This window comes from Embiotoca jacksoni, unplaced genomic scaffold (genome assembly GCF_022577435.1).
Source record: "Embiotoca jacksoni isolate LCO1_2020_lvr unplaced genomic scaffold, fEmbJac1.0.p SCAF_14, whole genome shotgun sequence".
Taxonomy (NCBI): Eukaryota; Metazoa; Chordata; class Actinopteri; family Embiotocidae; genus Embiotoca; species Embiotoca jacksoni.
The window spans coordinates 1688826-1714228 of NW_027185274.1; the positions used below are offsets into that span (position 1 = coordinate 1688826).

The 25403-nt window shown below is 40.9% G+C and overlaps 2 protein-coding genes across 4 annotated transcripts in view; one reads left to right on the plus strand and one right to left on the minus strand.

Annotated features, from left to right (window-relative positions):
• The first annotated feature begins 688 nt into the window (after positions 1 to 688).
• ccdc150 (coiled-coil domain containing 150) lies at positions 689 to 20744 on the plus strand. The gene is made up of 17 exons (XM_069148370.1): positions 689 to 1043; positions 1242 to 1420; positions 2644 to 2712; positions 3702 to 3800; positions 3875 to 4004; positions 5509 to 5552; positions 5689 to 5760; positions 6715 to 6839; positions 10128 to 10305; positions 10424 to 10492; positions 11683 to 11852; positions 12224 to 12317; positions 17866 to 18014; positions 18133 to 18259; positions 18712 to 18903; positions 19286 to 19366; positions 20524 to 20744. The coding sequence occupies exons 1-17, from the start codon at positions 689 to 691 to the stop codon at positions 20659 to 20661; spliced, it is 2271 nt and encodes a 756-aa protein (XP_069004471.1). The 3' UTR covers positions 20662 to 20744.
• Positions 20731 to 25403, minus strand: part of LOC138197001 (endothelin-converting enzyme-like 1) — a 52824-nt gene continuing 48151 nt past the window's right edge. For all 3 annotated transcript variants that reach the window (XM_069147435.1, XM_069147436.1, XM_069147434.1), the window contains exons 15-18: positions 24894 to 24959; positions 24213 to 24308; positions 22893 to 22969; positions 20731 to 22653 (exon numbers count right to left, since the gene is read on the minus strand). In XM_069147435.1, coding sequence (XP_069003536.1) covers positions 22554 to 22653; positions 22893 to 22969; positions 24213 to 24308; positions 24894 to 24959 — 339 coding nt within the window. In that variant the 3' untranslated portion in view covers positions 20731 to 22553. The remainder of the gene's footprint in view (positions 22654 to 22892; positions 22970 to 24212; positions 24309 to 24893; positions 24960 to 25403) is intronic.

Below are 25403 nucleotides of genomic sequence, written 5' to 3' on the forward strand. Positions count from 1 at the left end.
AAAACTCACGTTTCTGCTGTTGAAATCTTTGACCAACGTACTGTTAGTTTAGCGGTTAGTAATGGCTTCCCTCTCTCCCTCCACCTCTTCTTGTTTTTCCTGCTCGGTGTTTCGTTGACATGTTTAGTTACGAGCCCGCCTCCCTTAATGATAATGCTACCTGTAATAAATGTCGTAGGGTCACTGAATTAGAATCGCGGCTGTGCTCCATGCAAATCGAAACCAGCGGCCATAGTTGACATTGACATTGGATTAGTTTCTGGGGAACCTGTTCTGGTCGAGGCAGATGTTCTCCACCTCTGAGCCTGGTTCTGTTGGAGGTTTCTTCCTCTTAAGAGGGAGTTTTTTCTTCCCTCTGTTGGAAGTTTTTCTCCCTTAAATATTAGTTTTTTTCTCTCGTGGTTTATGTAGGAATTGTTGAATTGTTGGTTTCTCTGTATAATGTTGTAAAGTTCTGCTGTAACGACTTTAATGTGTTCAGTGCCATGAAATAGCCTCTGTTGTGATTTGGCGCTATATAAATCAAATTGAATTGAATTGAACTGTGCACTGTATTACTGTGGAAAGAGATAAAAGAATAATCAACCAACTGTATTTTGCCATAGATTTCCTTAAACAACTTGTTCTTTTTCCAGGAAGCTTGAAATGTAATCTTGGCTCCAGTTAAAGAAGCACAAGTGACCACCCGATGTCCCGCTCAGCCATGCAGCCCCTCGGTGTTGGGGCCACAGCCCCGGAGGCCCTGTCCCTGCTGCACCAGCGCATTGTGTTGGCTAAGGAGGGGACTGACGGTCTTATTCGGGACATGGATAAACTGGGAATATCCAGGGACCACATCTTGGGGTCTGCTGAGATAAAGGAGCTCACTCAGCGCCCTGTAAGTCCCCTGAAGATGCTTCGGGTTCTGGGGGATGAGAGCGTACTGTGGCAAAAGTGTGAGTCTCTCGTGAGCCAGGTCTGTCGCATGGAAAGTCTACTGCAGACTCTTAAACTCACCATCTTCCGCCTGGAGACTGAGAGAGAGCTGCATCCCTCTCACACAGGTAATGGCTGTCATAAGAGAAAACAATAGCTCTCTGAAAGTATATTGATACTGTACGTTAGTATAGAGGCTACCATCCGAGCACATATGCAGTTGAATCCAAATTTGAGCAAAGATGATGCTATAGTTAAACCTACCACAGTGAGCAGAGGGGCAGATCAGAAACTCTTGTCTCTTTATTCCTGTTTTTCCCGTGCAGCTCATCTGAAGCAGCAGCTGTCAGCGCTGCAGCAGGAGAGCGAGGAAGAGCAGCAGACCTCCAGGAGGGAGCTGATGAAGCTCCAGGACCAACTTCAGCAGGTGAACCAGGAGAGGGATGAAGCCCGCATGCAGGTGGAGAGGTTGGGGGAGACACTGGAGGCAGCGACTGCAGCCAGGGTAACAATGACCGTAAAATTATTATTGTAGTTTTGTTCTTTATCATTCATTTTAGAAATGGTGACATTTTACTTTACATTTTCATTGTATATTGACAAAGATACATTTATCAACACCGCCAGATTGAATAAAGTTTATGATATTTGCATTGGTTTTACCTTCCAAATGTATTTCTTAGATAACCACCTGCCTCACTTCCTGTGAGTCTCTGGTTCTTCATAATATTACCGTTGTGTAAAATGTTACGATCAGAATGATGATCTTTGTATATTTCAGTAACTGCCGACCTTTCTGGTCGTGATTAAACGCCACTTCTATGACACTCATTAAACCCTTATTTGTTTTGTTGCCGACAGTTAATTGAGAAAAAGGATACCACTTAATGACTGTATGGTAAATATGAAGGTGGAGCATAAAGCCTGGAAGATGTTGGGGATGTTATATTCAAATCATTTCTCTTTGAGTTGATTTAGAGTGTGTATGTGGTCCATTGTTGAGTAGTTTCTTCTGAAACCTGCCTGCTCTTTTGGTTGGCTTTCATCTAATGTGCTTTCCAGTCTGTTGGTGATAATCTTTGTGAAAATGTTGTAGATGTTCAAAAGTAAACTGATGGGCCTATAATTGTTCAAGTCTTTTTTATGCAGAATTTTCATGTTGGCTTTTTTCCACTCTTGCGTTACTTTCTCTTGATGTATACATGCGGAGAATAGTTTCGCAAAGTATGTGCAAACGATATCTCCACCTTCTTTGAGTGTGTCCATTAGTATATTGTCTGGGCCTGGTGCTTTTCCCCTTTTCAAATGTTTGATGGCATGTTTGACTTCCCAGTCAGTCACAGATGGCAGACTTTCTTGAGTTATTTCTGTTGCTTCTGTTGATTTATTGCTGTCGTACAGTTGTGTATAGAATTCTTCTATTCTGTTGAGTATAAGGTCTTGATCAGTTATTTCAAGTTGTTATCAAGAAGGCTGATATCTTCTGCTTCTCATGGGAAGACAGGTAGTATTGGATTACAGGTTACCAGTAGCGAATGACAGGTCTCCTGACATCTGACCTGACATCATTTTTAGTTTTCTTGTTTATCTTTCTACAAACACAAGAAAATGTCTTTAATCAGATGTTTTACTTTTAAGAATCTGAGTAGTTCAGATTGGTGAGAAGCACAGTGAGTAATGTCGTGGTCTTCGTGGGTCCTGATTATCAACATTTGTCTTCCCATCCAGATGGATGTGGCTTTGGCTGCTGAAGAGTTGAAGATTATAAAAATAGAGACGAGTCAGAAACTGATGGAGGTGAGTGGTTCATTTTTTTTCATTCTTTTGCACCCCATTACCTCCATTTTCACACATGCAGTCGTGTGAAAAACTAAATTGTTTCCTTTTTAAACATATTTGAACAAACAAACATTTGATCCTGTAAAACATCCTGTGTGCCTATTGAGAAAGGTGCTAGACTCAAACAAGTGACACATCAAATTCACATTTTGCGGTGATTTTCATGATTCAAATAAATTAAACAAACTGATCAGTCACATGGAAAAAGTAAGTAAATCTCTGCATGTATCGCACCTTCAAGTTCATCAAATCAGAATCAGGGTTCCAGATCAGCTGTCGATGATTAGAAGCTCCTGAGGGAGAGACAGGTGGAGTCGGTCTCATTTAAACCTCTGACATTGAGTCTCTGCTGTTCTCTTTGATATTACAGCGTGTGTGGTGTCATCATGCTAAGATCTAAAGAGAAAAGAACATTAAGAGTAAAACTAAAGTCAATGAAGATACAGGTGAAGACCAGCGGCTTCAGTGCACACCGCCTCACCTAAGATTAAAGTTTCCGTCCCTTCGTTGTTTTGAGAATTGTCCTAAATCTCTCCTATGCTTGGACTCATCACTAGAAAGCTCTCTGAGGCCTCTGACTTTTGTATTAGTATTCTCCAGACGGATGAATCAAAGATATTGTTAACAGTACACATGTTTGATGCAGACTGAAGACGGCCTCTCAGGAGAAGAAGCTCAAACCATCTGTGGCTTGGGGCTGCTGCACTGCCTCAGGGACTGGGCAGCTGGCAGTCATTCAATTCTGCATCCTATCAATATCAAAAGTGATTGAAGATAATGTTAGGCCGTCCGGCTGAAAGTTGAGAAGTTGAACCAGAAGTAGACCTTTCAACAGGAAAATGACCCAAAGCACACAGCCAACCCCCAACAGAAGGGCTGGAAATGTTTAAATTTACTAGTTATATTTTCACATGACTGTGCATTTTATAAATCTTCCCACCGTCCAGATGAAGGAGCAGATGAGGCAGGAGTCCGTGAGATTTCACGGTGAGCTTCTGCAGCGGGTGGAGGAGGCGGAGGGAGCGGTGGAGATGGAGACGCGGCAGGTACGTTGTCAGAAGAGCTCGGAGTGATGATCACGTGTCCACGGCAGCTAACGTGACGTCCTCTGGCCTCCCAGGCTCTGCTGCTGCAGTCCCGCTCCCAGACCTTGTGTGCAGAGGTCCAGTCTGGCCGGCAGCAACTGGTGGAAGAAAAACACAGAGGCAGACAGTTGGAGGAGTGCTGCCAGCTGCTCAGACAACAGACAGGTTCGCTTAAAGGAATGAGGGGATACAGTGGGATACCAGTGTACCAGTGTAGCTGTAGCTGTGCTGCAGCCAAGACAGAAAGCTGCTGTAAGGCGTTTGAGGAAAGACAAGTCGATGTCAATCAGACAGAAATGCAGATCATTTCACCAGCTGCCGGATTTATACTTCTGTTCACCAACAAGATATTACACAGTCAAGTCCTCCCTCACAGGCCTGATAGTTGTTTTAGCCTCCACAAATCATGTAAGAATACTCTGTCCACCCACAGGTGGCTGAGGACACCGTGATAAGGTGAAAATGCCCATTTAAATTTTTCAGGATCTTCAGTTGGGTCCTCAAAGTTGCTTATTTTATCTGAAAAAGCAGTAAATTCTCACATTTGATAATCTGGAACGAGAAAATATTTGGCTTTTATGCTTAATGAATGACTCAAATTATTATTATTCAATTATTAAATTGTTTCAACTCTCAATTGGACAACAGAGAACTGTCCATTGTTCCACTTCCTGGTGCCCTGTGGTGTTCCTCGTCAACAAAGCAGTATGTGAATCACTGAGGTTGAACAAATATGTGGATTTTCCTTTTTGAAAAGTAAATTTTTCTAAAAACGCCATCCGTCTTTGCTCACTTCCAGTAATTCTCCTCCTGGTCTTTGTTGATTCATCAGTTTGTATTTTGACATACTGTAGATCAGTGGAACAGTGTTGAACTATTGGCTGGGATGTGAACTGTGCCACTTGCATCTGTATGTATGCTTGTGTTCTTCAACTAAGAGCAAACAAAAGGGAGACCAACTCATAAAAAAATTCTAAGAGTACTGAAACCTCCACAAGGAAGCTTTAATTGAGACACTGAACTTCTGCCATCTCTATTGAAAGGTAATGAGTCTCTTGTCAGTGTCATGAAGGTATTCACCTGACTGAAGTAATGTCACATGATTCCAAACTTCGATTTGACATATTTTTTGGAGAATAGTTTGAGTTTTTGAGATATACATTTATTGACTTTTGTACCAAGAAATGAAAAGATTGACCGCGCTCATATCTGTTAGCTTGGCTAAGCACAAAGACTGGAAAGTCACATTTTTACATTTATTTTTTGATATACAAGTTAAGTTTTGATATAAAACTTAAATATTAAGATTTTCAGGTACTGGCTGGCTGATATTTTTTTTTACCTTTTGGACATATGTAGACTCGCTGTTTCCCACTGCTTCCAGTCCTCATGCTCAGCCAAGCTCACTGGCTGCACCTTCACATTCAACGGGCAGAAATGAGAGTGCTATTCTTTCCTAGCTCCTCTCAAAAGAGCCAGCAAGTGTATCATCACATTATTATTTTTATCTGAAAGTGTTCCTGTGTCTTAATGAAAAGCTGAAATGTGTGATTTTTATATGACTTTTTGCAGCAAGGTACTGTATAAGTCAGATTTACATTTGAAATATTTCTCACAGCTTTACATGACGTTTGGTCGCTGATCTACATTTTCTGTTCGACTTTTACAGCAATGAAAGACTCCCTTCTGCGCGAGTTGAAAACCGAACTGAAAGTAAGTAGAAAGAACGAAAGAAATATCAGCACATGGAAAACATTGTGCAAATTCTCATCAATCAAATATATGATTAGCAATGCATATGATATTATTTCGGTTGGTGAATACTGTCTGTGTTCGTCGGTCCCATCAGAAGCAGCAGACTGAGAACGGTGAGCTGCTGAAAGAGAGCAGAGAGCTGAGAGCTGCTGCTGACAGAGTCCAGGTGAGGAGTTGTTTCCCACTCACTCTATTTCAGACTCCAGGGTTTGTCCAGGCATGTTTCACCACAGTCATGGGAAACATGCAAAAACACAACGAGCTGCAGGTTACGGTATGTTTTCTAAGCTTTGTGTGGAGTCTTTCCATTTAAAAACAAATAGTCTACATTTAGTGAAGCCAATGAGGGGCGAATGGGGAGAACTCATCCGGACACGTGTTCTGAGCAAATATGTCCAATACGAAGTATCTTTGAAAGCAGTGACCCATTTATTAAAAGTCGGTGCACGTGCTCAACTCAGCACAGGTAGGAAAAACATCTTAGTCCACAGTACATCACAGGTAAGTTTCCATTCAACAGGATGCACAAAACGCTGCTACACACACAGTCAAGAAATTGTTTGCTTCCCCGTTCAGTCACCTGGTGCTCATCACCTGAAGCTCACTGTGGCGAATGCTCCACCCACTGTTCAAACACAAAAGCTGCATGTGGCCTACAGTCACCTGTGCATTATATAAACATAAAACACACACACAAAAAAAAATTACATTATAGCTCCATCACTTGGATATATGACTGAATGGAAATTTGACTTATTACAAAAACCCAAATAGCAGGTTTCCAAATATTTAGGTGATCAGAAATAGATGTAGTCAAAAGTACAATTAGTAGATTACAATTTAACAATGATCTAACTACACACTCAAATAAAGTTTATTTAGATTTAATCATAAGATCTGGAGGAGGATCTGAGTTTTTTGGTGCCCTTTTGAGAACATCAATCATTGTGCAATGTAACAGTGATGCACTCTACAAACATCTAATTCCCTGCACTTTATAAATAACAAACAGAACCTGAATAAATAGTCCTGCATTCAGTAACAGCACAGCATGAAAGTCAACACACACACACACACACACACACACACACACAACCCATTGCTTCTCTGTGTTGTTCAGGCTGAGAGGAGTCGTGTGGTCGAGCAACTGCAAGAGCAAGACCTGCTGCTGGACACAGCCAGACGCAGTATTCAGACTGAGCTGCAGGTGGCGCTGGCAGACAATGATCGCCTGGAGAAGGAGCTGTGAGTCTGTCAGCTTAATTCACACTGGTAGTTCGGATCAATGTTATTTCCCCTGCCATCTTAATGCTGGAATTATGATTAGCATGAAAAATTAACAGCTCACATACAAAAGTGTTGAAAATACTTTATTTGTTGAAAGATTCTCGAGTTACATTTTATGTGGCCTAATCCTATCTGAATAAAGAATGGTGACGTAATTATGGGAAACCTTAAAGATAAAATGTATTAATCTATGATGGATCGATGCAATTCACCTAATGAATATCAGTGTAACAGAAACATATTGTATATTTAACGTATACAGTAGTACTCTGGCTACTTTTATAGTATATGATTTATGGTGTTCCTGAACTGCACTGCTGTACAATGTATGCAAATGCTGTCCAATCTGCATGTCAGATTGTACACACACACACACACACACACACACACACACACACACACACACACACACACACACACAACAACAACACACCTGTAATTTTATATATACTTATAATCCTACATTCAAACCCGCTGGTTGGCTGGTTAACTGCATGTATTTTGAGGCATAAACTGTTTGGGGCACATTTCCTGTGTAAACTACAACCCAATGCAACACTATTATCAGTGTCTCAGCGTAGAGATTGCGTCTCCATGAAAGCCGGCTTTTAACTTGGAAAAGTAATAAACACATTTTGTTTCGTTCGTGGGTGAACAGCACATGTTAGGAAGTCGTCGTGACAGACCATAAATCAGATCAGACCCTGATCAGGACAGAAAAGTTTAAATTTGTCGTTGTTTGGTTTGACCAGAAGATGGTGCTGCTTTCCTGGGTTTTGATTTAGATCGAGTTTTTTGTTGAATGTAACGATGGCATCACCAGAATAGTACTCGTGACTCAATGACATCACTAGAGTGATGACAATGAAGTCTCAATGAAGGTCTAATCTATTTCACAATGACAGTAAAAGGCCTCGTTTAGGAGGCCTCTCTACCGCTTAGTGGCCCTTCAGAACGGAGCTAGAAGGGGTGGGGCTTAACATCTTAAACTAATCACTTTCAGGTTACAAAAATATTCTTGAAAAAAATATATTTATTTCCTGGACCATTTTTCATTTTATGTTGCTTCAGTTTGGAAAGCATTCTTCTACCTCTCCATTTGGAGTCTGCATATGAAAACACAGTTTGGAGGACGAGATTACAACTGCCTCTCCATCCCTTAAAGAAACGGGACACCTAAGCGGGCACGTGGTAGTGAACTGGGATTGGGCCAAAGAGTCCTACTGTGGCTCCCCCTGATGTCACTGTGCTCCCAGTGTTCCCATTGTTCCCAGTGCTCCCACTGTTCCCAGTGTTCCCACTGTTCTTTTTTTTTTTTTATTTATTTTTTTTATTTTTTTATTTTATACACTTTATTAATCCCCGAGGGGAAATTTCTTCACTACAGCAGGGGGGCTCTCAGGGGGAAGATGCTGCAGCAGGCTGCCACTAGCGCGGCGCCAGGTAACCTGACCTGAGATGCATGTTTTTGGATGATGGGAGGAAGCCGGAGAACCCGGAGAGAACCCACGCAAACACAGGGAGAACATGCAAACTCCGCACAGAAAGGCCCAGGACCGGATTCGAACCCGGAACCTTTTTTGCTGTGAGGTGACAATGCTAACCACTGCACCACCGTGCCACCCCAACTGCACCACCGTTCCCAGTGTTCCCAGTATTCCCAGTGTTCCCAGTGCTCCCAGTGTAGCAGCAGGAGCTGCGAGGCTCCTATAATGACATGATTTGACTTCTGACCACGCAAATATTCTTTAGCTTACAGTGACATCTGTGCAGTTCTATTGTTGCTCAGAATACCATCACAGGGCTCTAATGTAGCTCTGTGTCATCACAAGTGTTTCACTGTGTCTTAGAATCACATTATTACAGTTCTACATGAGCTCTCGATGACATCAATAGAGCACTGCTGTAGTTCTCAACCAAATCAATACAAATCCACTGTACTTCACAATGTCTTTACTAGATTGATGTCTTTACAAGTCCTCTCATTGGTCTTCACTAATGATGTCACTATGGTTCGACTGTAGCTCTCAATGACATCACTAGAATTCAACTTCAGCTCTCAATGACATCAGTGGAGTTCTGCTGTAGTTCACAATCACAGTTATGACTTCATAAGTGTTCTACTTTATCTCAGTGACATGACTTGAGTTCTACTTGATCTCAGTGACATCACTTGAGTTCTACTGTATCTGTGACATCACTTGAGTTTTACTGTATCTCAGTGACATCACGAGTTCTACTGTATCTCAGTGACATCACTTGAGTTCTACTGTATCTGTGACATCACTTGAGTTTTACTACAGTTATCAGGGACATTGCTATTTACAGTGCAGCTCACAATAGACTCCCCAGATTTCAACTGCAATGACATCATCATTAGAGTTGTACTGGAGCTTACAATGACATCACTAGAATTCTTGCATTGACCTCAGTGGCATCAGTAAAGTTGGGACACTTCTTGTTTCCTGTCGGTCATATCTGCCCACTGTTTGTTGTTGGTTGAGGAGGTCACGTGATTCTTGACCTCATGAACTACAACTGTTTTTCCTACTCCATCAATTGCAACTAAAATGGGAAAACATCTAATAAATAGCTTCGTTTAAAAACAAAATCAGTTTTTATTTAATTCTTTGTCATATTTTGAAGTGCTCATCGGTTTGTTTTTCTGATCATACATTTCTTTGTATTTCCTTCCTTTAATAAATACAATTCTTAAGTTGGAAGGAAACACATCAGGAATTGTAATCCATACCAATCATTAAATATACAGACATTATTTGCTTTAGAAATAAACTCTTAATGGAATCAGCAACAAGTTGAGCCACATATTCGAGCATAATTATCTGTCTCCCATCTCTTTCTCTTTCTTCCCCGCTGTCTCACGGATTTAGTAGAAGGTGGTGTCGGAGGAGAAAGTATTACCATTTGAGAACAGACGGTTAGTCAGATAAATTGGTTTGCAGTGCTTCAGACAGATTCTTCATATTTTTCTTTTATTAGATTCAATTTCAGTCCTCCTCTAATGAAACCTGTCCCACTGGTCACCAGCCACCTAAAATCACTGCGTTAGTCAGGGGAGAGATCCGTATCATTTGTCGATCTAAATACTGCTTCAGAGGCTTTCTTTTTTCAGCAAACTGAAATTTTTGGATGTGAAAATTCTCAGATAAAGGAGGATGACAACAATTTCTGAAGTCTTTTGAAGTACCTCTTAAGACATTAAAAAGAAAATCTGTCTTTCTTCAGGGAGAAGCTCAAAGCTGAGCACACTCACCTCCTGCAGAGCTCCGCCATCACACAGGAAACAGCAGTGAATGAGAGGAAGCTGCTGCAGCGAACCGCTGAGAGATTACAGGGAGAGCTGAGCACAGTCAGAAAAGAGGAGGCGGCAATGAGGAAAGACCTGGAGGGCTCCAAAAATGAGGTACTTTCACCAAATGAATGCTATTATTTTTGTGATAGATAATGTTGCGCAAAGAAGTGAAACCACACTCTCGTTTTGTGGATTTGTCTCTAAATAAATCCTTCTCTCTGACGAACAGTTAAGTCTGGTTGTCACTAAGCTGGAGGCAGAAAGAAACACTCTGGACGCTCAGCTGCGGGAGGCCAGGGTAGGATTAGTTCGAATACTGTCTTACCTCATGAAGTATGTCTTATTTAATCCTTTCGTGGTCATTGCATTGGTGGGATTTCTGAGCTCAACCATGCAGAACCAGCAGGATGAGAACAGGAGGCTCATGGGAAAGGTGGCAACTTTAGAGCAGCACCAGGTGAGAGATAGGTCACCATTAATACTGCAAAATACTGAGAGAAGTACAGTTGTACAGTTGTGTGTGGGTGTGGGTGGGTGGGTGGGGGGACCAGATAATTGACAAGAACAAACTGGCCTATGAAAGAGGGAAACTTAAGGTACCGCACACACACAAACACTTATTAGAGATCAATGTTGGCTAAATTATACTTTTCAGTTCATTGAAAAATCTGTAAAAAAACATTGAATTCAGTTTCCTCAAAGAGTGTCAGATCTTCCTGCCTGCTGTGAGCAGAAATGTTAGTTCTGAGAAGTTTTCGGTACACGATCGCAGGCCACCAGGAGGCGTTACACACCGACAAACTAAAAGTGGAAATGCTGTGGAGTTTCACTCAGCACCATCAGACCTGTGGCAAACACCGGTGATACAGTAGTTAGGAGGCTCATTGACTGGCAAAAGCAGATTTGGACAAGAACTTGCATGAATTCATCATTTGTAATTGGGTAATCCATCCATTCATTTTCTGGCACTTATCTGGATTTGAGTCACATCGCCAGAAATTATTGTTATGTGCTGCCAAAAGGTACTGAAAGAATGTGATATAATGTGAAATAATTTTATGTGATCATCCACTTTTGGTTATCCATCATCATCTTAAAATTGATTTTACTGTTGTTAAATGGGAATCAAAACGTTATTTCATCAAGTTGGACTCATGACACCTCGGGAAGAGTCGACTAAAGTCCTGACGTCCCAGAACTACTCCCCTCAAACTTCACACTGTTATCTGTGTGCAAAGACACAAGTTCATACCTGCAAACTTATTATGTGACAACACAATGAAACACATATTACTGGATTACACGTTTTCTACTAGAAACATCAAAAATCACATTGAGACTCCTGATAACAAAGAAACCTTCTGGCAGACCTATATTTCCTCTTTTACAAATACCCAAACGTGTTGGTCCAACCTCAGCACATCCTTTTGATCAGGTTTCCTTACAAATACATAAACTTGTCCGGTAACACTTTGTCTTGTGCTGTAGATCAGTGAGCTGCAGGCCTGGAAGAGTATTTATGGACCGGCAGAGGGCGTTGTCAGTAAAACTCTTGATGACATCCTGGCCTCCCGTAGCAGACTTCAACTCAACAGCCAGACTCTGCATCAGGAGGGGGGGGAGAGAGAAGAGGAGCTGGCCACTCTCAAGCAGGACAGGTCTGTTAGATGAACTCTGCATGATGAGATGTGAAAGATGATAATACAGCATGTCAGGGAAATGTCTGTAAATGCAAGTATTTGTGACTGTAATTATACTGAACGTGCATGTATTATAAAATATAAGATTATGGCATTTTAGGTGAGCCAAAATTCAAACAATTGTGTTACAAAGGAGAATAAAATGAGTAATATTACAATCTGCTGAAAAAGAGAGATTAACATAATGCAGCTCATGAGTCAAGAGGACTTCAATCAAACTCCAATGCGCAACATAACACTTATTTCATTTGAGGAGTGTTCATAGAAATGTGTGGATCATATTAAGCTGTGTAACCGGTGATGTGACGTGATGCTTTCCTCTGTGTCAGGCTACAGGCTCACAGAGAAATCAGAAAACACCAGGCAGAGGTGGAGAAACTCCAGAGACTCCTGACATCTGCTCACTGCAAGAGCAACAGAGCTGTAAGGACACTCGCTTTCTTTAACTCATGTACTCGTACACATACTTTACAGGAGATGTATAACACATATTCTTACTAGTGAGGTGTCAGGTAAATGATTGTGACACAGAGCCGGGGTCTCGGGTACAACAAAGGCAACTGTTTATTTTAACAAATGCATTTGGGTCCACAAGCATCACTTCAATAAGCTCTGCTGAATAGTGAACAACAATCTCTAGTCTCTCTGTCCTTTCTACGCCTTCTCCTCTCCCACCGCCCATGGGTGAAAACTCACTTCTGCTCATCTTCATGTGAGCCAAAACAGCTTCAGATGGGGGAGAGACTCCCTGGGACAGTGTGGGATCCTTTATGATGAGCAGGTCACCGTACGCAGCACAGCCAGCACAGCCAGGTGGTGAAGAACAGAGATTGTTGTCAGTACACAGAGTTCTTTTGGCCAAGGTTTCTTTCCACACATTGAAAATGGTAAATACATTGAAGAGAGTGATTTTTCTCCATCATGAGGCTAATTAGAAATTTACACATATTTATATCGGATAGTTTTTAGATGAAGGTGTTCATATTTGTCATTAATGTTATTAGGACACACCTCCAGTGCATCCGGAAAGTATTCACAGCGCTTCACTTTGTCCACATTTTGTTGTTACAGCCCTATTCCAAAATGGATTAAATGATTTTTTTTCCTCAAAATTCTACACGCAATATCCCATAATGACAAAGTGAAAAAAGTTTGTTTCAAATTTTTGCAAATCTATTAAAGATAAAGAAATCAAATATAACTCATACATAAGTATTCACAGCCTTTGCTCAATAATTTGTTGAAGCAGCTTTGGCAGCAATTACAGCTTCAGGTCTTTTTGAGTATGATGCTATAAGCTTGGCACCTATTCTTGGGCAGTTTCTCCCGTTTTTCTTTGCAGGACCTCTCAAGCTCCATCAGGTTGGATGGGGAGCGTCGGTGCAGACATTTTCAGATCTCTCCAGAGAGGTTCAATCGGGTTCAAGTCTGGGCTCTGCCTGGGCCTCTCAAAGACATTCACAGAGTTGTCCCGAAGACACTCCTTTGTTATCTCTGCTGTGTGCTTCGGGTCGTTGTCCTGTTGGAAGATGAACCTTCGCCCCAGTCTGAGGTCCAGAGCGCTCTGGAGAAGTTTTTCATCAAGGATGTCTCTGTACATTGCTGCATTCATCTTTCCCTCCATCCTGACTCGTCTCCCAGTTCCTGCCGCTGAAAAACACTCCCACAGCATGATGCTGCCACCACCATGCTTCACCGTAGAGATGGTATTGGTCAGGTGATGAGCGGTGCCTGGTTTCCTCCAGACATGACGCTTGGCATTCAGGCCAAAGAGTTCAATCTTTGTTTCATCAGACCAGAGAATTTAGTTTCTCATGGTCTGACAGTCCTTCAGGTGCCTTTTGGTAAACTCCAGGTGGGCTGTCATGTGCCTTTTACTGAGGAGTGTCTTCCGTCTGGCCACTCTACCATACAGGCCTGCTTGGTGGAGTGCTGCAGAGATGGTTGTCCTTCTGGAAGGTTCTCCTCTCTTTACAGAGCAACGTTGGAGCTCTGTCAGAGTGACCATCAGGTTCTTGGTCACCTCCCTGACTGAGGCCCTTCTCCCCCAATCGCTCAGTTTGGCCGGGCGGCCGACTCTAGGAAGAGTCCTGGTGGTTCCAAACTTCTTCCATTTACGGATGATGGAGGCCACTGTGCTCATTGGGACCTTCAATGCTGCAGACATTTTTCTGTACTCTTCCCCAGATCTGAGCCTAGATACAATCCTGTCTCAGAGGTCTACAGACAATTCCTTGGACTTCATGGCTTGGTTTGTGCTCTGACATGCACTGTCAACTGTGGGACCTTATATAGACGGTGTGTGCCTTAACAAATCATGTCCAATCAACTGAATTTACCAGGTGGACTCCAATCAAGTTGTAAGACAAGGCAAGGCAAGTTTATTTGTATAGCACATTTCAACAACAAAGCAATTCAAAGTGTTTCACATAAAACCATTAAAAGCATCAAAACATCAGGCAAAGGAAAAGCAAATTTAAAAACAATTAAGAACATTGATTGAAACATTAAAAACAGTCATTAAAACATTAAACAAGCTAAAAAATAGAATAAAAGTTGCAGTGCAGTTTAAGAAATAAAATACAGTAATAAAATGCAGAAATGCAGGAAATTGATCAACATCCCTGAGTCTGGTTCAATTGAAGGCAGCAGCAAACAGAAAAGTCTTCAATCTTGATTTGAAGCAGCTGAGAGTCTCAGCAGACCTGCAGCTTTCTGGGAGTTTGTTCCAGATATGTGGAGCAGAAAAACTGAACGCTGCTTCTCCAAGTTTAGCTCTGACTCTGGAGACAGAAAGGAGACTCGTCCCAGACGACCTGAGGGGTCGGGATGGTTCATAAGGTTGCAGCAGATCACAAATGTATTTTGGCCCTAAACCATTCAGTGCTTTATAAACCAACAGCAGGATTTTAAAGTAAATTATTTGTTGGACTGGAAGCCAGTGTAAAGGCTTCAGAACTGGAGTGATGTGATCCATTTTCTTGCTCTCAGTGAGGACTCGAGCTGCAGCGTTCTGAATCAGCTGCAGTTTTCTGATTGACTTTTTACAGAGACCTGTAAACACACCGTTACAGTAGTCGAGTCTACTGAAGATGAATACATGGACAAGTTTTTCCAAATCCTGTTGAGACATAAGTCCTCCAATCCTTGATGTATTCTTCAGGTGATAGCAGGCTGATTTTGTAATTGTCTTGATATGGCTGTTCAGATTGAGGTCTGAATCCATTACTACACCGAGATTTCTGGCTTGGTTTGTGGTTTTTAACATCATTGATTGAAGCTGAGCGCTGACTTTCAATCGTTCGTTCTTGGCCACAAAAACAATTACTTCTGTTTTATCTTTGTTTAATTGAAGGAAATGTTGGCACATCCAGTTGTTGATTTGTTCAATGCATTTACCTAACCCTTGTATGGGATTATAGTCCCCTGGTGATATAGTTATGTAGATTTGTGTGTCGTCTGCATAATTATGATAACACACTTTGTTTCTTTCCATAACCTGAGCCAGTGGAAGCATGTAGATGTTGAACAGAAGAGGCCCCAGAATTGAACCTTGGGGAACACCACACGTCATTTTAGTCGGCTCTGATGTGTGATTAGCTGCAGACACAAAGTATTATCGGTCCTTCAAGTAGGATTCAAACCAGTTTAGTGCTGTGCTAGAGAGTCCCACCCAGATTTTTTCTCTGTCTAGTAGTATGTCATGGTCGACTGTGTCGAATGCAGCACTGAGATCCAGTAATACTAAGACTGAAATTCTGCCACTGTCTGTGTTTAAGTGGATGTCATTGAAAACCTTAACAAGAGCAGTTTCAGTACTGTGGTGCTGTCGAAAGCCTGACTGGAAGACATCTAAACACTTATTTACGGCCAAGAAGTTATTCAGCTGTTGAAAAACCGTCTTTTCAATTATTTTACTTAAAAATGGGAGGTTTGATATTGGCCTGTAATTTTTCATTTTTGGGCAGTCTAAATTAGCCTTTTTTAGGAGTGGTTTGATAACTGCAGTTTTTTTTAGGGACTCAGGAAAAACACCTGAGAGAAGGGATGAGTTTACAATTTGTAAAAGATCAGTGGTCATGGAGTTTGAAATATTTTTGAAAAAGGGTGTTGGTATAATATCTAAGCTGCAGGAGGAGGACTTCAGTTGTTGTATAATGTCTTCCAGACTTCCATGGTTGATTGAATGAAATTGTGTCATGATATTTGAATGGATATTATTTAGAGACGGGGACAACACATATCCTGTGGTTGGTGTGGAGGCACTTACTGCTTGTCTAATTTTCTGTATTTTGTCTGTAAAAAAGGAGGCAAATTGATTGCATGCCCAAGTGGATTGGAGCTCAGCAGCTACTGACACTGGAGGGTTCGTTAGCCTGTCGACGGGAGCAAATAAGGTGCATGTATTGTTATTGTTTTTGGTTATGATGTCAGAGAAGAAGGACTGCCTTGCATTTCTCAGTTCCAAATTATAATTGCGAAGTCTTTCTTTATAGATGTCACAGTGAAACCTGGAGATTTGTTTTTTGCCACCTGCGCTGTGAATATTTTCCGGATGCACTGTATATCCCTTTATAGTACATAGTCTGAGAAAGACTGTAATAAAAAAGAACAACTTTTCAGACATACTGATTTATTCCACCAAACTGTTCATGGAAGGTCAGCAAGATAGATAACGTGCTCATCTCGTTGAATCTAGTGAAAGGCTGTGAAACTACCTCTAATTTGAAAGGCTAGAAAATATTATGCCTGGATTTTTTTCCCTATTCAACAGTATTTTGTTTTATCAGACTATTATGTGTAAACACATATTGAAGTGACATCTGAACTATTAAATGAAAAAGGTTTTTATTGTCCAGATACATGGCACAGCAGGACTATTATATATAAATCTTTTAACACGTTTTAATTCGGGAAGTTTTTCTTTTTAGAGGCCTGGAAATGAAATATTTACATGTTTTTCATTCCACAGCAGTCTCAACAGAAGATTAGAACAAGTGAGCGTGAGCTGCAGTGGGTGAAGCTGTATATCTATGAAACAATAGCATTGGGATGGGATTCACTGGCTCCACCCTTTGAGATTTAATTTAATAATACAATTATTTTTTATCTCACCTGAGAAAAGGACCTGATTAAACCCCCAGGGGCTTTCAAAGCCAGAAGTTCACAACATGTCAGGAGGTTTGTTTTGACTGATACCAGAGAATATGAATAACCAGAGCAAAACAACAACTGAAACAAAAAGGGCCTGAAAGGAATCGTTTGAAATTTAATTGAAACTGGACACTCTAATAAATCACTGTTTATGTCCAAAAGTGATCTTGCATATAACCTCCTGTAAAACCCCAACGTGTTGTTTTTATATTTCTGTTTCTCTACAGAGTCAACAAATAATGTGTCAGAGAGATTTAGAGGTGTTGGTGGATGAATTTTATTCCCTTTTGACAGACCCTGGCGAGCTGTTTCCCTCTGTTTCAGGTTTTAATGCTAAGATAAACTAACCAGCTACTGGTTGTAGCTGACGCTCAGTTAAAGTGTGTATTTGCCAAAATGATAAACTACTGTTTTGCATCATGATTTTATGTTGAAGTCCTGAGAGCCCCTTAACAAAATTCATTCTTTAGACCTGCAATATTTGTGTGGATATTTTGCTGTGGGGCTTTTATTCCTAAATATTTTTCTTACCACAGTGTTGGAAGCACGTAGTGTTGTAGCCTAGGAGTAATGGGCTCTCTGTAAAATATAATAAAGGGGCCATTTCCTATGTGCCTAATGGGATTTTAAAGTTAACGGGGTACAAACTGTCCGGTACACACAATGCACAGAGACGGGGGAGTAATAAGTGGTCATTGGCGGCCCACTGCTCTATTTTTCCATGGGCCCCCTCGGTGGATTAATCCAGTTATGATCACAGAAGGGTTTTTATAATTAAAGCTGTGTGTGTGTGTACGTGTGCATACAAATCCTGCAGTTGGAGTCCTTGCAGAAGGCCTTGGTTACAGCCAGAGAGGACAACAAAAGGCTGGCTCTCAGTTTGGAGCAGACTGTGTTGACCAACAGCAGTTTACACAGGAAAATGGATCGGGCTGAAGACCAGTACCGGGCCACTATCACACAGAGGTACACAGTCGGACATCAGCCCGGGGCCCGTCTGCTACATGACTTGTCTGGATGAACGGGACGTCCTATGCAGGATGTTTTAATGATATTTTTATTGTGCTGTCACCGTACACTGCAGAGACGACGAGTTGCGGGAAGCCCGGACAAATATTAGTTATTTGTCAACAGATCTGAGCTCTGCAAAGCAACAAAGTAGAGAAGACTATGAATCATCCATGAAGACACTGCAGCGAGAAGTTTCAGAGGTACCAAACTGCAGACATCTTTTATTACGTAAAAGCAGATAATGATGGAATTTCAGTGCAGGTAAACAATGTACTGTAAGTGATTACATCCTGTGAAGTAAATACCATGTCTGTCTCTAACTTGTTAGGGAAGGACCTCCAAATAGGACTGTAAAGTTAAAATAGCCCAAAAACTGCTGAGAGATTTACTGACATGTGTGAATATGTAAATATGTATGGATGTGCATTATCCATATTGAAAATCCTCACCTCTGACTGCGTGCTTTCCTTTGATGCACTGCTGCCTGGCTTCTCATCACATAGTTTTGTTTTGTTTACTGAATCTATACTTTTCTCAGAAATATATCAGCTGACGATTCATCGATTGGAAGGAACAGAACAAAGACACCAGCTCTCCTCTTGCATCAAAGGTTTATCTTTTTTAACCCTGAATCTTTTGTTTCCTTCTCCAGCTGAAAATGACAGTGAAAGATTCATCAACCAAGTCAAGCGACGTGTCCAAGACCAACCAGGAGCTGCACAGACGGGTGTGTGAGCTGGAGCGGCTGGTGTCCAGACAGAAGGCCTGTATCAGAGAGCAGAGGAGCCAGCTGAGGCGGCAACAGGAGAGCAGAGAGTTACAGGACGGCTCTCGGAGAGTTCAGGTGCTGCACACTGTGAGGACATGAATGTCAAAGACTCAGGTCCTAGAAGTTGTGCAGAATTAGCATCTTTCCCCTCCTTTATTTACTTCTGTTGAGTTTCCTTTCAGCAACCTATGAAACGCAACTGATTATTTCCTAAAAGTAGTTAATTTGCTCTCAATGTCACATTAAAATTTCACCAAATTACAATGCTTTCTTTTTAAATCAGAGCACAGACAAAGAAGGTGATGTTTGAGGCAAGGCCAGGAAAGGAAAACAACACAAGTATCTTTAATTCAAGTCCTATTTTTTTTGCCAGAAATTGTGTATCTTTTGACTTATAATTGGATATTTTAGTCATTGAGAGCTTGCATGTATACTCAGTGTGCTATGTTCTCACCAGAGATTAGAAGAGAGGACTGGGAGTCCGCATGAGAAAGAGCATGTGGACAGGAAGCTCCAGGTCAGGGTGGATTCTGAACAGGTGAGTGTCTTAAAAATGTCTCATTTCACATTGTTTTCATTCAAAATAGTTTTTTTCTGGCTTCAACCTGTTTGTCCTTGCTTTCTTGTGGTTGAAGGTGAAGCCTCAGCATTATATTTTTTCTAAATAAATGATGCTGCTCTTTGAAGCCACTAAAACCTTGAGGCTTGTCAGAAAAACATTCAGCAACTCGTGCATTTCAAAACAGTCATGGAGAACTCCTGGTTTGTTGTGTTGGCATAAGCCTTTAAGTACATCTTTATCTTTTTTGGAATATTAAATCCCTGCAGCCTCTCAGAGAACCACTGATCTGTAAAAGCACTGCTGGCTAAAGGTTCGCTCCTTTTGATGTGTTGTGCCCTTTTTATAGGCAGAGGGTATTTTCAGTTGCCATTGATGTTCACAGTTGAACATATCTGTCTTCAAATCTTCACAGTCATAATTAACGTGAAAAACATCTATTGATTTATGTAAAGCCAACAAATGTTGCTTTTAAGCCACATTTCAGCTCTAATGATCTTAAAATTAGGAATTTCATACCAATCGATGGATTTGGAAAGTTTCTACCTCTTTTTGGGCTTTTTAAGGCTGAAAATTGAAAATGATTGAATCCTTATTAAATATAGATACACATAAATATTAGATTTTTTACGTTATGTTAATTACTTTTAGATACTTCACACAAACAAATCATAGAATACACCACTGGATAAATTGTAAAATAATCCTTTTAAAAGAATGAACGATATGGGAGATAGTCAGTTCCTCCTTCTCTGGGCGAACATGTCATCAATCATGTGATCACTTGAGAGTTGCTCTTTTACTGTTGAAGCCATTTGCTTAATAAATGTCTCAAGGCTCAGCCAACTCAGTGAATAACTTATAACTTTTCTGATATGTAATATCTTCTAAGTTAGATAAATATGGGACCAGATTTTAAACACAAGAAGTGGAGCCCATGTTGCACACTGATTCTTGTTTACAGCGTGAAATCTTCAGAGATAAATGTTGGAAGGAACAGCGTGTTTCAGTTTGTCAGTCTGATTGTAAGTGGTTTAACTGATAATCTGGTTGTATTAAACGGCCTTGTGGTTTGCACAGCTTGTTGATGCTGCACTGTGAACGTGTTGTGTTGATTTTTGTCGGGGTTTTTGCAGGTTTTAAGCAAACGGGAGGCGGAGCGGGAGAGGTGGACTTCTACTATCCAGCGCTGGGAGGCCAAGAGAGAGCTGGCTCACACCGCCGGAGGAGACCAGCCTGTGAGGACAAAGCTGATAACACAGTCGCATCGATAATGACCAACACATACAGAAGTGGAGTTTCTCACTGACACACACACCTGAACACAGACAACACCACACTGATCCTTTGTTTTTATTCAAACATTAAACAGTGACCAACAGAGAGGAAGAGATAGCAGCCACATGTGAACTAGCAGCTGTAGAGTCAAATGTGTGTGTGTGTGTGTGTGTGTGTGTGTGTGTGTGTGTGTGTGTATGTGTGTGTGTGTGTGTGTGTGTGTGTGTGTGTGTGTGTGTGTGTCTTCGTCTTCATCTTCCATATTGATCGACCAGAATTGAATGTCTGTCGGTATGGAAACATGCACTCTCTTCCAAACAAACTGTACACCCATAACATGTGATATACTTCTCCACTGTACAAAGATTCTCACTTTTTGAACCAACAGATTCATCATACAAAAGTTTTTTTTTTTTTTTTTTAAATAACACTGTGTACAAATGTATGATTCTCCATCTACCATCGTGGCACCTTAATATGTACAGAGTGTTAGCTTCTGTTATTTGGTGAGTTAACTGTGAATATATGATGTGAGCTCACGCTTGTCTAAGACCATTCAGAGTTTATCAGGAAACACTGGGATGGGAATCAGCCAATAGCAGATGTTCGTCAGTTTCAAGTTGTCCAACAGGGTCAAGTTGTCACCTGTGCTCTGAACTCCAGTGAGACAGAAACAATCGCTTCTATCTTTGTCCAATGTTTGATTTATATACTTTGTGTTTGCACTGTAGGCTTGAAGAATTGAATGCAGATAGAGACACAAAGATCCTCCGTTTGTTGCCGCACTTCACTACAAATCCTGAGAAAAACATCCACCATGACTCTACATTCTTTTCTTTTTTCTTTTTTATAAAAGTTGACAAATCTTAAAAACCGTACAAACACTCACAGTGACAAGAGACCAATGCAGGCAAACGATACAACAGTCATAACGGTTGAACACTTGACCATTGCTCTGTGCGGCCACAAGAGTGCAGCATTGCGACACAAATCAAACTCCAGTACCAAACCGAGAGGACACCAAAGGTTTGGCAGGCACGAGGATGCTACTGATCTCAGCTCATTTCAAATTGGTTCGTGTCCAGTTTACATTTTGGACTTAAGTCCCTTCTGTTGCCAGTTTTTACTCTTCACATGTACTGAATGTTGTTCTAGTTGATGATACAAAGGAGAGAAACAAGTGAGGAAACGTGTTGGTTAAAGGAGCAGTGTGGAGGATTTAGTGGCATCTAGTGGCGAGGCTGCAGATTGCAACCAGCTGAACGCTCCTCGCCTCTTCTGAGCATGTAAGAGAATCTATGGTGGCTGCAAAACTCGAGAAAGTCCCTCTCTAAAAACAGTGATTGTTTGTCCCTTCTAGGCTACTGTAGAAACACGGCAGTGCAACCTGGTGGGATCCGTGGACCAGGAACCGCTCTCTATGTAGATATGAAGAATTCATTCTGAGGTGAAGCAGTTTCAGGTCATTATCCACAAATTAAAGCATAATTATTCATATTCTATTTCTCCCATATCCCCCTAAATCCTACAGTGCTCCTTTATTTAAAAACAAACTCTACGCATAATGTGTGTGATATCTGCTAAATACAAAAATAGATGATTTGAAAATAAATTTAAACATAGAAAAATATATATAATGATATATATGTACACAATCAATGGTCGTGTGACCCATGCGTTGTTTGATTAGTAACAGACAGAGTTAGTAACGGACAATCGATGTATGAACTTAAGATAGATAATGCTGTAAAGATACATTTCCTTCCTGTGTCGCATGAGTGGGATTTATGTGTCATCCTGTTGGCTCCGGTGAATATGTTAAAGGAGGTGGTGGGCGGGGTCATTAAAGGTGGAGGTCAGCCTGAGGTCAACGAGTTAGACGGACAGGTCACCAAACGGAGCATTTGTCCTCAGGGTTCATCGGGGAACCTTTGTGACAGTGGAACACTCGGGCAAACTCATCGAACTGGGAAACGCTGCCGATCACTCTGCAGAGGCACGAAACAAACAAACAAACAACAGTGATGCAGAGACTGTAAACAATTTGTGTCTTTACGTAGTGCACCGCTGACAAGAGACACTCTGACTGCAACATCTTCTGAAACTGATATTATTCAAATGTAAAATCATTATGCACAAATATGTGAAACTTTATGAACCTCAGGGTGTGTGTGAGAGTTCTGTGTGTGTATGTGTGTGTGTGTGTATATATGTATATATACTGTACCTGTAGTGCTCTGGTGCGTGTTTGTCAGTCAGCAGCTGCAAGTAGATGGACTGAGATCTTCTCTTCATACACCAGTTCTGAAAAAGACAACATTAAAACAACAGTCAGCAAACATGGACGCAGTTTAGACAAAGTAGAACATCCTGCACGATAAAGGAAAGTCTTCCTTCCAGTCGTGGAGAATAAGTAGTATTTCATTTTCTGATATTAAATACTTCTACTGCACAACATTTTACATACAAACATGATTTTTACTGCCCAACATTTGTCTAAAAAGCTCAAGTAGATACTTCAGAACAAAGATTAAAGCAGTGGTCTCCATACGTTTTAGTGGAAGTCTCCTGCCATGATTCACATGGGAGTTGTTAGCAGTTCCTCCAGAGAGCGAATTCGCCTCTAAATGTCTCAGATGGATTCATTAAAATACCGTTTAAGGTCAGGAGTATGAAAAATGATCAAATACTTGACAGAAAGCAATGATTAGAGGAAAAAAACAAAACAATACAATCTACCTTCAACAATAAAATGGTAATTATGCAACAGGTAATTAAACTAAAGTTATTTAATTGGTCACTTGAGGGCCATTGTTCTGCTGAACAACCTCTGGTATACATTTTGATGATAATACTTTGTTCCTTTATTTAAGGTGGATTTTCAATGCAGAACTTAGTTTCTGTCATTTTCCTGAGCAAACAATTAATTGGGAAAATCATCATTGGTTAATCAATACTTTTAAAAAAAAACGTTCGTTGCAGCCTGATATTTGTTAGGAGTTAGATTTTTAAGAAGTCGTTCTGTGTAAAAACCTTGTGTGTTGGCCTGCTGTGAAGATTTACAGACTTGACCATGTTATTTTGGTTGAGGTGCTTGAATTGCCTCAGGCTGAAAATGAGGCTTTTTATTCACCGTGAACACAAATATGACATTGAAGATGAATGTATGCACGTTTGCTCGATTTTAATACTGCTCCCCCTGTGGCATGAGTTTTAAAAAATAATGAACTAAAACACTCCATGTTGCATTAGAAAGTGTGTCTAGATTTCACCACTGTCACATTAGGCCATGAATTTCAATGAAACTCAATGTTGAAATTCAATGATGAGGCATGATGGTTATCAGGGACAGGGGTGGTCGCGCTGTCACCAACACTGCATTTTTTTTTTCTTATCCCTCTGATAGTTTCCATCAGCTAATGTTGCGATCATATATAACTCCTACCCACTACGATCAGCCGCTCCAGCTGAGAGTGGCAGCAAAAGCATTTAATATGTAAATGTAATGAAAGACAATAGTGTGAACTCCATCGCGGGGCTTCAGTACCTGTGCGAAGGCGATGAAGAGCAGCTGTTCGTGAGTGTATCTGAGGCCGGGCAGGGGCCTCTCCGGACCATGTTCCCTCACCCACTTCTGATATGCCTGAAGAGACACAGACAGTGAGGTGTGTGGAGGGAGTGAATTATGACAGACAGGAGATAGAAATGAAATTATGACCCCCAACCGCAAAGAAGCCTCTTTTCTTTAAGTTAAAAGAAGATCTGAAACCAAACGGGATGTTTAATGAAACGTACTTGTTATGTTCACTTCAGCCAATCAATATGATTGACACGACTAACGGGTATTATGATACTATGGTGCATTTAATGTTCTGATTTATTTAAACGCGTTCATTGTCTCCCTTTGTACTTTTGTCTCTGCCTTCATAAACCACTGCTCACTTCAATGTTGACTACTGACATGCTCAACGTAGAATTGAATTGTGCCGCACCTCAGACATGCAGGTATATTAAGTATTAAATATTCAGGTCAGAGGAATTTAAATCAAATTGTTTATCTTTAATGCAAATAAAGCAGGGTGGTTTATGAAGAACAAAAGGAGGGAGATTTTTGAGACAGAGCAGGCAGAGGCTTTGCGTACTGATGAAGTGGATTCTAGTATTTAGATTTTACCGAGCAACATAGCACTACAGTATTTGAACAATGATGGAATCAGTTATTACTTACAAAGTATGACAGCTTCAGCCCTCCCATGTCTGCTATGTTCTCCCCCAGAGTCAGACGACCATTCACCTAGACACAGAAAAGGAAAGTTCTGAAACTTTGAAAACATATATCCGTTATTAGATGTACTTCAGTCTGGGGTCAGAAATACGATATGAATTCTACTCTAAAATATTAATATCTACAGTGTACCAATCAACAATTCGGTAATCTTAACAAAAAATGTTGTCATCTGGGAACTTGCTTTCTGTGCATCCTGTGACATGATAAAAATTGATACCACTTATATCTGCGTATAATATCTGTAAGCCAGAGCCAGGAAACCAGGAAATGGTTAGCTTAGCGTAGCACAAAGACTGGAAACAGGTGGAAACAGCTAGCCTTCTGCTATCCCAAACTGAAGAAATACACCGACCAATGAGGTTAAATGTTATTTGTTTAATCCTTATAAAGTGTATAAAGGATGATGAGATGACAGGTTTTATGAGGGCTAATGTTCCAGACTACAGTAGT